At 39.3% G+C, this 17,419-nt stretch overlaps 1 protein-coding gene across 1 annotated transcript; it reads left to right on the forward strand.

Moving 5' to 3' along the window:
• Positions 1-3,889: 3,889 nt before the first annotated feature.
• Positions 3,890-15,081, forward strand: SNRPC (small nuclear ribonucleoprotein polypeptide C). Its single transcript, XM_003986041.6, has 6 exons — positions 3,890-4,087; positions 4,425-4,467; positions 8,262-8,370; positions 9,920-10,009; positions 11,579-11,683; positions 14,457-15,081. The coding sequence occupies exons 1-6, from the start codon at positions 4,080-4,082 to the stop codon at positions 14,579-14,581; spliced, it is 480 nt and encodes a 159-aa protein (XP_003986090.1). The 5' UTR covers positions 3,890-4,079; the 3' UTR covers positions 14,582-15,081.
• The last annotated feature ends 2,338 nt before the right edge of the window (positions 15,082-17,419 follow it).

The raw sequence follows: 17,419 nt of genomic DNA on the forward strand, positions 1-17,419 counted from the left end.
CCGTCTCTCTCTGCCCCTCCTCTCTCTCTCTCTCTCTCTCTCTCTCTCTCTCTCTCTCTCTGAAAAAATAAATATTAAAAAAATTTTTAAACAAATTCCAGATAGGGGTGTCTGGGAGGCTCAGTTGGTTCAGCATCTGACTCTTGATTTCAGCTCAGGTCATGATCTCACAGTTCGTGGGCTTGAGTCCCAGGTCAGGCTCCACTCTGACAGAACCTGCTTGGGATTCTCTCTCTTCCTCTCTCTCTGTCCCTCCCCTGCTCGTGCTCTCTCTCTCTCTCTCAAAATTAAGAAAAAGAAAGAAAATTAAAAACAACCAAAAAAATGCCAGATAGATAAAAAGATACAAACCTGAAGAAAATGACATAATAAAAGAACAAGAAAAAATATCATGGAATTAAAACAATTTCAGAAAGGGGAAGTATGACATAAAACCTGGAAACTGTAAAAGAACAGATTAATAAGTTTAACTGAAATACAAATTAAAAGTTTTTTTCATGACAAAAACCACCCAAAATAAGGCCAGACAATTAACAAATGGAAAATATTTGCAACTCATATTATAATAATGCTAATTTTGCTAATATCTAAGGAGTTCTCTATGAATAAAAAAAAAAAAAAAAGGATGAGGCTAACCCTAGGCGAAAAGGCAAAGGACACGAAAAAGCAATCTAAATGGAGGGCTCTGTAGATTTCTTAAGACTTTTTTTTTTTTAAGATTTTTTATTTTTAAGTAATCTCTATACCCAACATGGGGCTTGAATTCACAATCTCAAGATTGAGAGTAACATGCTCCACTGACTGAGCCAGCCAGGCGCCCTGATTCTTTAAGCATCTTAAACATATGAAGAAAAATGCTCAACTTTCTAAGAGAAATAAAAATTATAACACAATGACACTTTTAACCTATTAGATTGAAAAGATGAAAAAGCACTCTTAAATGCAATCATGACAGAGAGAAATTTTACAATATTTTTCAAACTTACAGATGCAAAACTCTAACATATTAATTCTAGTTCTAGAAATCCACTCTACAAATCTATATGCCAATTAACTGTGTATTTCAGCATCATTATTATAGCAAAAGACAGGAAACAATTTAAGCGTTCACCAATAGCAGACTGGTTAATATTGAGGTACATCTATACAATAAAATACTATGCAGTATTGGGAAATAGAATCAGGAAATGTTATGTTCATGTTTGCACATACGTGGTCTATCTCTGGAAGGATATGCAAGAAACTGGTAAGGGTGTGTATGTTTGGGAACACACTTTTGTCCTTCTTTAATTTTCCACCATGTGTACTGATTACTTATTCAAAAATAAATAAATAAAATACATTTTAAGTGTTAAAATAACCTTAAGAGAAATAAAAAAATATAAATATGTTATTTATAAAGTAGATTGCAAACATTGTGAGCTTTTAACATATCATACAACAGTTCAAGGGCATTTCAAGCTCAGGTAGGCACTTGGGATTCTCACCCTATACCTGGGGGAATAAGGGTGATAAATGAACCCTCCAGTTGCTTGAGACACTAGAGGAAGTGTGAAAAGCACTGCTTTACAGATATTAAGGCCCATAGACCAGACTCAGGGGAGATACCGTTTGGAACTTGGAAGTAAGGTCATGCTTTGAGTCCTGGAAAACAGAGACCGCTCTAAGTCTTTAAAACAGAGGGAATTTAAATCAGAGAATTGGCTTATAAAAAGTGTTGGCAGAGATAAAAAGTGAAAAGAGAAAAGTGAAGTAGCTCAGAGAGGAGCAAGAAATTAGTGCTGCCCTCACGCTGGAGGGACAGAAGAAGGACATCTTGTTACCAGAGCCCAAGGCCTGGAACTGCTGGAAGTTGGAGCCAGGTAGGTCGGAAGAGACAGCCTGAGATTGGGGGTACTCTGCCTTTTTCCTCAATCTCTCCATTTCCAGGACTCCCTTAGATGGTGCCCAGCAACTCAGCCTAGAAGGCAACCAGCACAGGAATCCAAGATTCCCAGCCTTTGAGGTATCATACTACCCGCCCCCCCCCCCCACCATACTGAAAAGGGTGAGGGAAGGGTGAGGAATGAATTTGAAGGTAAAGCAGGTGCAGGATCAGCACAGAGGGAAGTTAGGGGGGAAAAAACCATGACGTAGTTGACAAGTCTATCCCCTCCGAAAAGAATCAACTCGGGGTGCCTGGGTGGCTCAGTTGGTTAAGCATCCGACTTTGGCTCAGGTCATGATCTAGCTGTTGGTGACTTCAAGTCCTGTATTGGGCTCTGTGCTGATAGCTCAGAGCCCAGAGCCTGCTTTGGATTCTGTGTCTCATTCTCTCTCTGCCCCTCCCCTGCTTGTGCTCTGTCTCTCTCTGTCTCTCAAAAATAAATAAGTGTAAAAAAAATTTGAAAAGAATCAACTCAGGGTGCTACACAAAGGTGGGTTTCTAGAACTGCAATATTAAGGCCCAGATATTTTCTTTAAAATGTCTTTTAGAGCTAGTTTGTCCAAACCAGATCTAACCCTGAACCGTATACTACATCTGATTGTTATGTCTGTTAAAAACATTTTAATCTAGAATGACATCTTTTCTTGACTTGGTGAAGGAAAGGGGCCCTTTGTCCCAGCGACTCTCCCACCTTCTGGTTGTTTGCTGCCTTTTGCTTTCTTTAGCTTGATCCTCTTGTCTATCCTAGAACTTGATTGGATCCAAGTGGAACACTTTTGTTAAGAATAGGTCACAGTTGACTATGTCTATTTAATGTTAGCATCCTAGCAGGAGATACGTAATACCCAATTGTTCCACCATCAATAATGCTAACATTTACCACTGTTAGAGTAGTGAAAGCCTGATAATTTCATCCTGCAGTTAACTTTTAAGAGAGGAAATCATCTTTATGGTTCACTTAACCTTGTTGAAGCTCAGTGTCCCCATTTGAAATGTGAACAATAGGATTATTGAATAGATCAAATAAATTAATGCATTCAAAGCACCTAGGACATAGTCAACATTCAAATAAGGTAGCAATTATTATTATTTTGGTTGCAACTCCACCACCAGAGAATATGGAACAGTAGAATCAAAAGCTCTACCTCTCCATTCCCAACATTCATTCCCCTTTTCTGAGCGGTCAGGCCATGTGGGAGTCTGATTGACCAGGCTGAAAGTTTGGCCCTGTTGCCAGAACAGGTTAGATCTGTGGACAAGATACTTCTATCAATATCCTCTTATGTAAAAAGATAACTGCCATATGTGGAGGACTTAGTATGTACAGATATTGCCCTAAACACTTTACAAGCATTTTCACATTTAATCGTTCCTTAAGCCCCACAAGTAAGAATTATTACCCATTAAATTCCAGTCGAGGAAAATGAGGCTCAGAAAGATTAGATAACTTTCTCAAGCAGCAAGGCTAGGAAGCGGGAGATGGGACTTGAAGCTGGGGGTTCTATCATCTCCTAGGGTTAATGAGACTTAAAAAAGAGACGCCATGTAAAATCGCTTGCACCAAGCTTATTGCTTTAGGAAACCTATTATTTCATAGTTGTCACCTTCTCAGCAAGCTGTCTTATTTAAAGTTGAAATTCTCCCTTCCTTGCGTCACTCCCCAACTCCCACTCCTCCACTACTCGACTCCATCTAACCTACTACATATTGACTTTATTATTTGTCTCCCCCAACTCCTAGGGCCTACTCCACGAGGGCAGGACATGTGTCTGTTTCGTTCACTGCTGTCTTCTCTCAGCATTTATAGCAGGGCCTGGCACATAGCAGGCGATCCTTAGAAAGTCGTCCAAAGAATGAATACCATGCTTCCGGGAAGCATGAAGAATCAGGATTACATGAGCGTGGATTGAACCTCGCAGGGACCCTTCCAGCTCCCCTTCCCGCCTAGCTGTAAGTGACGGGAAGAGAAAAGCCCCGCCCCTCGACCGGCCTCAGCGGTAAGGCGGTCGCAGCGCAGCGCGGCGGCGGATTGGACGACTGGGTAGGGTTCCTGGAGTCGCGTTTGACTCATCGGTTCCGCGGCGTCGGCGCTTGTTGTGTGCGTCACTTCCGGGTGGCGCGGGACGGAGTGGTCAACGGTCTGCAAAGCAACATGCCTAAGTGAGTGGGGGGCTCGAATCTGGGGGTGTTCGCGGTCACGGTCGCCATTGTGGCCCAGGAAGGGGAGTGAGAGCGGATTCTAGCTCTTGAAGTTTCCCGGGAAGCGAGGGCGTGTGGGGGAGGGAGCCCGGGAGTTCTGGATACTGTCGTCTTTCGGTGTGTGTAGGTCGACCCCGCGCGACGCAACAAAAAAGCCTGGTTTGTGTCAGGTCGCTTAGATTGACGTCTTGGGATCGTGCATAGGTCTTTTTATATTTTACCTTCGTTGAACTGCCCACGTGGATGGGCATCTGTTAACTGGTTGTCGTCTTTTTCTCTGTCTGCCACCCCTTTCCAGGTTTTATTGTGACTACTGCGACACATACCTCACCCATGACTCTGTAAGTAGTGTTTCTTTTCAGTTTCAAAACACCTTGTCTGTGAAAGATCAGATTTGGGGGGGGGGGTATAAATGTGTGCTTTTCATGCTGTTGAGCTTTAAGTGCTCCGGCTTGGAAAAAATAACCTGGGTTTCTTTTCCTGCATCCTTCCTGTAACTGGTTTCGTAATTTGAAATGATTGGCCTTCCAGCAGTTAGTGTTTTGAGTTGAGACCCAAAATGATAAAACTGTAGCAGAATTGAAGGTGCAGAAAATTTACATGACAAGTAAAAATTGTAGGAACGTGTCCTAAAGTTCAAATATTTGATTGTGACAAGGCATTCAGACATTTGATTGATTAAACTGGAAAGAAATGCCCAAATTTAAAACCTGAGTGCTGTACTTCTATTTAATTAAAAACTGCTTAACAAATAATAACAACTAAGGTTGAATATTTACTGTGTGTCAGGCAGTTCCAGATGCTTTACCTGTATCATGTTGTTTAATGCTCATGATGAGCCTATATGGTTAGCATTATCTCCATTTTACAGAGGAGGAAACTGAGGCAGAGTATAGATAAATGACTGACTGGATGTTACTAAACCAGTAAGTTGTACAGAGCTGGAAGAAGAGCCTAGGCAGTATAACTTTAGGGTTTCTATGCCAGCAGCTCTCAAACATTTTTTGTCTCGTGGTCCTTTTACACTCTTCAAAATTACTGAGTTCTTTTATTATTATTATTATTTTAATGTTTATTTTTGAGAGAGAGAGGAAAAAGCATGAGTGGGGGAGGGACAGAGAGAGGGAGACGTAGAATCTGAAGCAGGCTCCAGGCTCTGAGCTGTCAGCACAGAGCTGGACACGGGGCTCAAACTGACAGAACTATGAGACCATGACCTGAACCAAGGTCGAACGCCCAACCAACTGAGCCACCCAGGCACCCCAAAAATTACCAATTAAAAAAAAAATTCTTAAAAAGTTCTTAAGGGGCACCTGGGTGGCTCAGTCTGTTAAGCCTCTGACTTCAGCTCAGGTCATGATCTCACAGTTCATGGGTTCGAGCCCCACATAGGGCTCTGTGATGACAGCTTGGAGCCTGGAGCCTGCTTCAGATACTGTGTCTCCCTCTTTCTCTGCCTTTCCCTTGTTTGCACTCTGTCTCTCTCTCTCTCTCTCAAAAAATTTAAAAAAGTTACAGGGCTTATATTGACTTAACTATTAATATTTGCTGTATTTGAAATATTTCTGTATTTTCTGTATTTAAAACCTATAATTTTAAAAATACTGATTGATTTGAAAGCAACAATAACAAACTTTTTATCTGTGATACAAATAACCTTTTAAAATGAAAAATAGGAGCTTCCTCGGTGGCTCAGTCAGCTAAGCGACTGACTCTTGATCTCAGCTTAGGTCTTGATATCAGGGTAGTGAGTTCAAACCCTGCCTTGGGCTCTGCACTGGACGTGGAGCCTACATATAAAATAATAACAGTAAAATAAAAGTGGAACGTAGCTATTTAGAAAAAATTAGTGTGAAGAATGGCATTGCTATAACCTTTTTGCAAACCTCTGCAATGTCTGACTTAATGGAAGACCACTGGATTCTTATGTTCTGGATTAAACTTGTTGCACTTTGTTTTGGTTCAATTATATGAAAAATCCAGCCTCCCGTGGATAAGGAGTTGAAAAAAAAGAGGAGTACCTTACTAGCCTTTTTAGATAATTGTGGATATTCTTTAATACTTTATGTTACTACACCCAGACTCGACACAGGGTTAGTTGTAGTGTGGAAACTTAAACCATATCAGACTTTTCACACTCTGCTACATCAAAACTTGTTGGTCTGTCTTGCACTTTGAGTGAATCTTTTACCAGACAGGATTTTGTAACATGCTCTGGTCATATGGAAAATGAATATTGGAATATTGGTTCACTCAGTTACACAAATCTTCCACTTGTTGACACATTTGATTATGTACCATAAAAATTCGCATTAATGAGGCTGTAATCAGAAATGGCTTTTTAAAATTTTTTTTTAAATTAAATTACAATTTTTTTAATTAAAAAAATTTTTTTACTGTTTATTTTTGAGAGACAGAAACAGAGCATGAGTGGGGGAAGGGCAGAGGCAGAGACGGAGACACAGAATCTGAAGCAGGGTCCAGGCTCTGAGCTGTCTGCACAGAGTCTGATGCGGGGCTCGAACCACGAGCCGTGAGATGATGACTGAGCCGAAGTCGGACGCTCAACCTACAGAGCCACCCAGGGGCCCCAAAGTTTATTTATTCTTGAGAGAGAGGCAGTGCGCTAGCAGGGCGGGGACAGAGAGAGACAAGGAGGGGGAGACACAGAATCTGAAGCAGGCTCCTTGATGTCAGTGCAGAACCTGTTGGGGGCTGGAACCCATGGACTGCGAGATCATGACCTGAGCCAAAGTTGGACGCTTAACCAACTGAGCCATCCAGGCGCCCCCAACCGTGTGATTTTTAAATCAGTTTTATTGAGTTAAACTTTATGTTAGGTTAAATGCATATGTTTTAGGTGCACAGTGTGATGACTTGGCAAATACTTAACAGTTTGCTGTGTGCATTGAGATAATAGAACATTCCATCACCCCAGAAAATTCCTTTGTGTTTTTTTGCAGTCAGTACCCTGTACCCTTGGCCCCAACTGATCTGGTTTTTATTATGAAAGATCAGTGTTACTGGTTTTAAAACTTGATATGGATGGAATTTTATAGTATATATTCTGTGTTTCTCTTTTTTTTTTTTTTTTTTTTGCTGAGCATGCTTTTGAGATTTGTCCATATTGTATCAGTGATTGGTTCTTTCTGATTAATATTCCATTGTACCATGAACATGTGATTGTAACATGATTGAGATACTGCTTGTAAATTACATAGCATGGTGTTTGGTATGTGGTAGGTGTTAAATAAATGTTAACTTAAGCATATGGTTATAACTGTGTGGAGTTTATCTTATATCAGTTTTACCTTGGTAAAGGTCTTAAAGAACAAAAGGATTAGTGGGCTAGAGACAGAAGTTTGTATGTGATTCACATAGTCTGTATTCTAGACCCATAGTCATTTAAAAGAAGATATTCTTATAAACAGTATAATTTAGATGTGTGTGGACTATATTATCTTGCTATAGAATGACCTAAGAAAGGGCATTAAAGGGGCGCCTCGTGACTCAGTCGGTTAAGCGTCCGACTTCGGCTCAGGTCATGATCTCACCATCCGTGAGTTCAAGCCCCGCATTAGGCTCTGTGCTGACAGCTCAGAGCCTGGAGCCTGCCTCGGATTCTGTTGTCTCCCTCTCTCTCTGTTCATGTTCCGTCTCTCTCTGTCTCAAAAATAGATAAACATTAAAAGAAATTTTTTTTAAGAAAGGGCATTAAAATGGCATTATGTTCTAGATCAGGAGTTTGCAAACTTTTCCTTAAAGTGCCACATTGGAATTATTTAAAGTTTGTGGACCATATAGTTTTTGTTGTGATGACTTTGTAGGGAAAAAAAAAATAGTATAACTCAATTCTGCTTTGTAGGGGAAAAAAACAGTACGTGCACAAACGGATGTGGCTGTGTTCCACTAATTTGTTTTACAAAATCAGGTGGCCGGCCCGTGGGCCATAGTTTGCAGACCTCTGGTTTAGATAATATAGTAGGTAAATTACCACAGTGTGTTATTGGATGATGTTTATAAATAATGCTTTAGCACCCAGCTTAAGCGTCTAGAGGTAGCCAGGCTACTTACATAAAGGAAAGGCTTTTGGGAAACTTGTTTCTGCGACTGATCTGACCTTTTTGTTTTACAGCCATCTGTGAGAAAGACACACTGCAGTGGTAGGAAACACAAAGAGAATGTGAAAGACTACTATCAGAAATGGATGGAAGAGCAAGCCCAGAGCCTGATCGACAAAACAAGTATGTTTCAGTCTCTTGTTCTGATGCGGGAGAATGGTCCCATTCTTTCTCATCCCTGTCTCTCTGTTGTTTTGCACAGAAGCAACTCATTCTGACTGATAAATAGGAACATTCTGGTGTGTTGAATGAAAGAATTAGAAGGTCATTAGTTTCTCAGGGGATATAGGAACACATTAATATTAATTGTTGAGGTTAGAGCAGTCAGGTATTGATTACATTGGGAAGCGGGGCAGAGAAGAATGAATTGCCTAATGATTCTTTATTGACACGGACCAGATTTTGTAGCCAATTTATGTGAAATCTTCCTTGTAGTGATCATAGGTTTTAGAACTATTTTCCTTTTGTAATATGAAAAGGTGAGAGGTGGGTTTATAGTTAACCTTCAAAGACTCTGAGAGACTCTCAGTTTCTTAGTCTTGTAGTCCTGACAAAGACAACTGCTCAAAAAGGAAGCTGATGTGACACAATAATCTGGGTATGTTTTGGACCTCTGTTGGACATGCCATACTCTTTTTGTTTAATTAGGAAAATTTTTGTTTAGGTTAATTGAGTTCAAGACACAAGAAGTGAGCCTGGAGCCTGACAGGGTTCGATCTCATGAACCATGGGATCATGACCCGAGCCAAAATCAAGAGTTGAACGCTTAACCCACTGAGCCACTCGGGCGCCCCAGCATATTTTTAATTTTAATTCCAGTATGGTATGAGTATATATTTAAGTATTTATTTGTGACTTTTTGTAAAGCCCAAATAAATGATCTTCAATTTCTTTTCATTTGTGCCTCATATTTTCAGAAAGAAAAAAGTTGATTGTGTTGGACATTTTTTAAGATCATACCTTCCTTCAGGGTGGGCTCTTTAAAATCTTTGGTTTCTCATTCATGTCTCTTCGCTCAGTACATTAATTTCAAAACTGGTAAACCATAATGACGGAAAGTTTTGTAAAGCCTGACCTTTGGGCAGGTATCACACTTTTTTTTTTTTTTTTAAGTTTATTTATTTATTTTAAGAGAGCGCGAGGGGGGGAGGGTCAGAAATAGAGGAGATAGAGAATCCCAAGCAGGCTCCGTGCTGTCAGCGCAGAGCCGGATGTGGGGCTTGAATTCATGAAACTGTGAGATTATGACCTGAGCCAAACCAAGAGTCAGATGGTTAACCTACTGAGCCACCCAGGTGAGCCCCCAACATTTTTCAAACAAAACTGAATGGTTCAAATTGGTTGTAAACCACATCTACAGATTAAAGGTGATTGCTTGTCTTTGGTAAGACATTGGTAGGTAAGAGGTCTTCACTCCAGGCTCTCATAGTTAATTCAGCCATAGGAATATTGACTAAATAAATATAGGTTAGAAAACCCAAAGCAGTAAACCAGTTAATTGTAATTTTTACTGGTAAGTACTTACAGTTGATTTAAAAACTGTAGAGGCCATGATGTAGTAATCTTAAATGAATACTTTTTAGAGTGAAATCATTGTGAAATGAAAGAAAAGGGATATTTTCGTAAATGGGTTGTTGAGTTCTTATTAGTGTGTGTGTTTTTTTCTCCAAAGCTGCTGCATTTCAGCAAGGAAAGATTCCTCCTACTCCATTCTCTGCTCCTCCTCCTGCAGGGGCGATGATTCCACCTCCCCCTAGTCTCCGTAAGTTTATGGAGTTTTTATCTTAACAGCTATAATTTAAGGGGGTGCAGATTATCCTTTGATTTTCTTGGATTATTTTACAGTTGGCTTTTGAATGCCCATTGAATGAATACACAGACAGTAAAAGAAAATAACATCAGTGGTATAATTTCTGAAATGTCTGCAGAGTTAACCTTCTGATTGCATTATTACTAGGATATTGTATTTATGACATCCCAAGTGGGTTCAAGACAGTTGATTCAGTGGAAAGGTCAGAATGTACCTGTGATTAGATGAGCTAATATATGAAGAGGTATTGATGAGTACATTAAATTATTTATTGCTCTGAACCCAACACTGGAGGATTAAAGTGTAGTGGATCAACTCTTCAGCATTTCTTCCTATCTCCTAACCCACCTAACACAAATATATACACCTTGGGAAAACCAAGAATTGGACAGTTGAAAGTGGGGTGAATCAAAGGCCTCTCTTCTCCGAGGTTTTTTGTTTCTAAATGACAGAAGGAGATAACTAGGCCATAAGTTCCGTGGCTTTTCTGGAAGGGCTTAGGATTGAAATTGAATTCAGAAACCTGAAATCAGTCCTGTAAGTAACCACGGATATGAACAGATGTGGGCTGTTTATAATAGTTGCACACTAATGCAGGTAGACAACTAATGGCCCACCAAACCTTTCTTGGGCTTCCACCATCCTGGGGCTGGTCAGGCCTTGGGTCACAGCAGCTGTCAGGTTACCTGTCTGTCTTATTCTGTATCTTCGCTGGCTGGCACCCAACCCCATTATTTTAATTTATTTTTTTTTTTAATTTATTTTTATTTTTTTTCCAACCCCATTATTTTTAATAGTAGAATAATCTGTGGTATGAATGTGCCATAATTAACCTCACCATTTTCTTATTGTGGGACATTTAAGTTATTCCAAAGTGTTGTAAATGATGCTATCAGGAATATCTCTGCATACACATCTGTGTATTTCCAAAAAATCTTTTAAAGATTTTGATTTTTCTTAAGTAAAAGAAGATACATATTTAAAAATTTTTTTAATGTTTATTTTTGAGAGAGAGAGCAAGGAAGAGGTCAGAAAGAGAGGAATACAGAGGATACGAGGCAGGCTCTGTGCTGACAGCAGAGTCAATGTGGAGCTCAAACTCCCCAACTCTGAGATCATGACCTGAACCAAAGTTGGACATTTAATTGACTGAGCTACCCAGGAGCCATGGAGGTTTTGATTTTCTTAAAAACAGATCTGAAATTACATACTTGTGGCTTAAATTTGTCAGGAACTCTACAGAAGGCATAATACCCTTTAAAAAAATATTTTAACTTTTGGAATTTTTTTTAACCTGTGCTGACTTCATTTTATACTTCTGTCTAGGCAGTCTTGTCCTTGTTTTTTAGTCATAAAGTTTTGTGGCATATTGATTTTTGTGGATCTACTGTTATAAAAGAAACCATAAGAAGTCTATTATTCTAGAACTTGGGCTGGGCCATGAGGCTCTACTAGTTTCATAGAAGAGGAAATGTTAATATGTAAGCATATCTTAAACTCAGCCCCCATTCGTTATTCCAGCGGGTCCTCCTCGCCCTGGTATGATGCCAGCACCCCATATGGGTGGCCCTCCCATGATGCCAATGATGGGCCCTCCTCCTCCTGGGATGATGCCAGTGGGACCTGGTAAGTTTGAATCTCTTTCCTTTTAGGATGCTCCATTGTGTTTTAGTTCTCCTTTTAAATGGAATTCTTAATACATTGCCTAAATGTATTATTGCAGTAAACTAAACTTGGTGAATCCATAATGATAAAGAAAAATAAATATGTGTTTTAGCAGTATAATTGGATGGTATCCAAAGGCCTTGTGCTACTAAAAATGGGATAAGGCTGCCTTTTTTTTCCTTCTCCCTTCCTCCTGTTTCCTTGCCTCCTCCCAACTTGTGGTCATTTATAATGAAGAGAAAGGTAGTTGAGGTTTTCCAAAGGGGATAAGGTAGGTAAATACTTGTACTGCTACTTTTTTCAGTTTTGATCTGGAGCGGTGCTCTTGTTGCTGATTCAATCTTTAGTTAACTAGGCCAAATTAGTGTATGAAAAAGGCCTTAGCCCTGTAGTTAGTCGTTTATTCAGGAAGGGGGGAAAAACCCACCTCAGACATTGTATTTTAACATAAACATAAATATATACTAATTTGCAGATTTTTCTGATACCTGGTCAGGGCCTTTGCTTTGAAACGAGTCTACTGATTAGAGCACCGTATATTTCTTGCCTAAACCGATAAACCGTACCCATAATGCATTCTTTACCAACTTTAGTTTCTATTTCTTTAAAGGTTAGAAACCTTGTGAGGCCATCTATTTACAATCTTTTATAATTCTCTCACCTATCAAATTTGTGAGCACTTTTTGGGATAATTGTTTTTCTAAATATCCACGTAGTTTCATGGAAACAGTTCTTTTTCATATACTCATTTTTATTGACTTGCAGAAGTTAAATTCTATAATAAGAATAAATACAATAGACATAAGCCTATAACTCAACTGGTAAGACAAGGTGCAGAGGTATTAGATAGAGTAGCTTTTTTAGCTAGAAGCATTCACTGTGCTTGCTACGGGTATCATTTAGAATGATAGGAGTAGAGTGTAGGTAAGAGTTCCTTAGGAAGCCAAAACAAAGTGATTTAGATGATGTCTTTTGCATTTGTTTTTTTTTTTTTTTTTTTTTTTTCCCTCTTTTTTGAGAGTGAGAGCGAGCCTGTGTGCACTCTGCATGTGGAGGAGAGGCAGAGGAAGAGGGAGAGAGAATCTTAAGTAGGCTCCATGCCCAGCCTGGAGCTCTGTTTTGCTACCCTGAGATCATGACCTGAGCCACCCAGGCATCCCTTCTTTTGCATTCTTAAATCAAGGTCACAAATTCAAATTCCTGGAGGGTTTAGGGATATAGCGAACTGGGAATGCATGACACACCTAAAGATAAGGCTTCTAGAACTTAGCTTCAGCCTGCAGTTGACATTTGAGAATGCAGGCTTGGTGTTGCCAGTTCTCCTGAGTATTTTGTTGTTTTCACCAGGATAAAATAATACTGTGGGATTTGAATTAAAATAATTAGTTCAGGGTGGGCAAGGTAAGAATGGGTTGGCATAAGATAGAACGTTGGCCGTGGGTGAATAATGATGGAAGCTGGATGATGGGTACATGGATGTCCATTATACTCTTTTCATTCTTGTGTATGTTTGAATATTTCCATAACAAAAAGTTGAAAAAGGGTATCTAGACTTACTAGTAATTAGACTTCTTAGTTGCCAGTGTTGGCAACTGATTGAAAGTAAATGTACTGTGGGGACCAAAGTAAACAAGTTTTCAGGTGCCTCGTTTTCAGTCTTTGGTCTAGATGAGTTTCTTCTAGGAAATGCTGAATATAGGTTATGTTATGTTGGGGTTTTTAATAAGACCCTTAGAAGTTTAGTATTATTTTCTGTTCCTTTTGAAATTGATCTTAAAAACATTTGTACCTGTTGAATTTTGTGTCTTTGCATATACTTGTGTTTTACTTTTTGTGATAAGGCTGTATTCGGCTTTGAATATAGTTTTCTCTTGAACTATTACAAACCTTTAATCAAAATGGTTTAGTAAGTAATTAGGTAAATTTTTATATTTGAAGAGAAGATCTATAACATGAAAACCATGAGGCATAATAATAAAATGAATACCCGTGAACCCACCACTCAGCTGAGGAAGTAGAATATTGCCAATTCTGTGAAGCTGCCTGTACTCCTCCCCAACCCCCACCTTTGCTTGCCCTCTCTTCCCTGGCTCATTTATTTGGCTGGTGTATTGATGGGACACTTCTAAAAAGTCCTTAACAGTTTCTAAAATGCATTAGAAAAATTAGATTTGTGTGTGTGCGCTAATTGTTGTAAATCACATTATTGCCTGTTTTTCTTGACTTGAGTGAAGTATGGTTACTAACAGGTTCTCAGCATGGGCCTCCTGCTCACCTTTCCTACAACTCCGAACAAACGCTTAGTGGTAAGATTGTCCTCTGTGCCTGTGTACATTCATGAAATAGCTCCTGGTTATATGGTGGATAGAACTGATTAAGAGAGCTGACTGGGTAACATGTGACTTAGTTGTGAATTTCCCTGAGTGAGAAAAGGTCAGTTTAGGGAACTAGTGTCCCTGGTGGTTTCTGGAAAGCACTCTATTAATAGTTCCCCCTTACTATCATTAGATCATGATTCCCATATGGTTCTTGTGTTGACCTTTGTTCTTTGTTTGAGAATGTCTAAGTAATTTACAGATGTGATGAATTTGTTGCGTTTCTTCTGTCAAGTATGTCTTTCTTCCAGCATTTTGCAGGGGGGCTACTTTTTGTCTTTAATTGAAGTCCCATTAAGCTCTCTCATAAGTAGTAGTTTCTGACTCTCTTTTTTCCTTTCCTTTGTTTTGTCCTGCAGCTCCTGGAATGAGGCCGCCTATGGGAGGCCACATGCCAATGATGCCTGGGCCGCCAATGATGAGACCTCCCGCCCGTCCCATGATGGTACCCACTCGGCCAGGAATGACTCGACCAGACAGATAAGGAGAGACAGGAACCTCTTTATATCCATTTTATATTACTTGTTCTTCACCAGGAGATCATGGTGCTGTGACTCTGGGTGTTTTCTAACAGCATGACAAGGAAGACTTGCTCCCCCTTCCTATCAAACAGAGAATAGTTTTTGCAAGGGAGTAGTGGGACAAAAAAAAAAAAAAAGCAATTTCCATTTGTATCGTGAAATGTGAAAATAAAATTGTCAACTGTTTTAGTTAAAAATGTGTTCCCTTTTTTCTCCCCTCTGTATTCCTTGTGCATCATAAAAGAGATGAGTATTCCAGTCGTATTTCTCTAACTCATTCTCTCTTTAGCATGCCCTCTTCTGCATGACATTTTTTCCCCCTTAGCTATGGAGTGAGTCCCTTTGGACACCCTGCCTTTATTTAGTAAAGTTTTCATGTGCAAGATTTGGTAAATCTAACACTTGTAGAGCTTTTTGTTGATTAAAATAATAAATAGCACAATTGGTTACTTTTTCACATGAACAGCGTTTGGGGTAGTAAGTGGAAAATTTTAAGTCTTCTGCTGAAGTAGGGAAAAAGACTTTTCAGTGTGTGCATGTCAGCTAAAGAAGGCAAGAATGGCCTTAACCTCAGCTTCTCGTTTCTCTTAGTTCCTCTTTTTCATGGGTTTCAATAATCAGAAAACTTTCTAATAGCCATGGTAAAATTATGCAGATTTCCATGGTACAGAAGTTGTCTACAGAATGTCATTTGTTATATCACTGGGCTACTAAGTGGGATATTTTCAGAGCAACATTTAGAAAGTAAGCCATTGGCACTGTTCGTATTCAGTTTGATGTAAAATCTGAACTGCTATTTCGCATTGCAAATGGGAATAAAAATTGTAATCTTTGGGGAGGGCAGTTTAGCAGTATCTATCAAAATTACCTTTGACTTAACATTTCCATGCCTAGGAATTTATTCTACGGATAGACTTCCGTATGTACAAAATAACATGTACAAGATTATGAGTTGTAGCAAAAGATTGGCAATAACATACGTGTCCATCGAAGGGGCCTGATTTATCAAGTATGATAAATCTACCAAATGGCATATGCTAGGCATGTTAAAATAGAATAAAGAAGCTCTCTGTGGGGAAAGATCTCCAAGATACACATTGTTTTGAACCTTGATTTGTTCAAAATGTATTATTCACTGCTATTCTTATTTAAAGGAAATATCTATGTACCTGTGTACGCATAAAGGATCTTTGGAAGGACATATAAGCAACTGGTAATACTGGTTGCCAATGAAGAGTAGGTGGGTGGCTGGGGGACGGGGATGAGTGAGAAAGGCTTGTCACCTTTTTGTATCTTTTGGATTTTGAATCATTACATGTAAAACAAAACGGGGGGCTCCTGGGTGGCTCAGGTGGTTAAGTGTCCAACTTCTGCTCAGGTCACGATCTCATTGGTTCGTAGGTTCAAGCCCCGTGTTGGGCTCTGTGCTGACACCTCAACCTGGAGCCTGCTTTCGATTCTGTGTTTTCCTCTTTCTTTGCTCCTCCCCTGCTTATGCTCTCTCTCTCTCTGTGTCTCTCAAAAATAAATAAACATTGGAAAAAATAAAACTATCTTTGCCATCTGAGGTTATTGTTATAGTGATTTTATGGTAGAAGGTGCCCTAAACCAGAAGTTACAACCTGGCTGATTATTAGAATCGTGGGGGATCATTTTTTAAAACAAAGATTCCAGATTTTGATTTAATATATCTGGGGTGAGGCTTAGGAAATTCGCTATTTTGGAAAGCTCCCTGGGAAATGTTTATTATTAGTGGGTTGGGCAAACTCTGTCTTAGGATCTATTTTACTCAGGAATATAATACTGGAGGTATGTGTGTGTCTATACTTTTTTATAAATTTGTAGCTAGAAATTGAAATAGCACTAGGTGGATAGCTTTTTTTCCCCTAGAAACTTGAAGAGGGGCTAATTTAGGCAAATAACCTTACCTAGGTAAACAAGTAGTTAAAAATAGGCATCCTGATAGGGATGATTTTGTGCTCTGTCTCTAAAAGCTGAGTCAATTTCCTAATCTGAGCCTTTGCTAGGACTACTTGTTGCTTTTTAGTTTCTCATTGTTACATCTTTTAAAGAAGGACTTATCAGAAATTGATTATTTATATATCTGACTTTTATAGCTCAGATTTTTTATTTAAATCTGCAGACTTAAGAGGTTGTTAGAGGAAACTGCCAACTGAGCTTAACATGTGACTCAGCAAGTTTGTGGTTTGGATGGCTCTGTCAGACTCAAGGTGCTGAGGCTGGCTTTTGTATATACACAGAAAGCCCACAGGTACCTATTTTATTTTTTAAAATAGACTCAGGTACTTAGGAATAACCTCGGTCTTCCTAAAAGAAAGCTTTTTCCAAAGTATGTTTTTAAGGCTGAATATCCATTATAGAAACACCCTTCCTTCCTTCCTTCCTTCCTTCCTTCCTTCCTTCCTTCCTTCCTTCCTTCCTTCCTTCCTTCCAAGTTTTTATTTGTAAGTAATCTCCACACCCAGTGTTGAGTCTCGAACTCAGCCTGAGATCAAGAGTTGCACACTCCAACTGAACAAACAAGGGGCCCCAAAACATTTCTTTGAAGAACGTGTTTTTATATAGCTTTAGAAAAACAGTGTGATGAATTAAAAGTTTAACAAACTTTACAATGAACACAAGTAGGAATAAATAGTTCGAAGTTTCTTTTTGTCTTTTTTTTTTTTTTTCTTCAACGTTTATTTATTTTTGGGACAGAGAGAGACAGAGCATGAACGGGGGAGGGGCAGAGAGAGAGGGAGACACAGAATCGGAAACAGGCTCCAGGCTCTGAGCCATCA

The sequence above is a fragment of the Felis catus genome, chromosome B2, assembly GCF_018350175.1.
Source record: "Felis catus isolate Fca126 chromosome B2, F.catus_Fca126_mat1.0, whole genome shotgun sequence".
NCBI lineage: Eukaryota > Metazoa > Chordata > Mammalia > Carnivora > Felidae > Felis > Felis catus.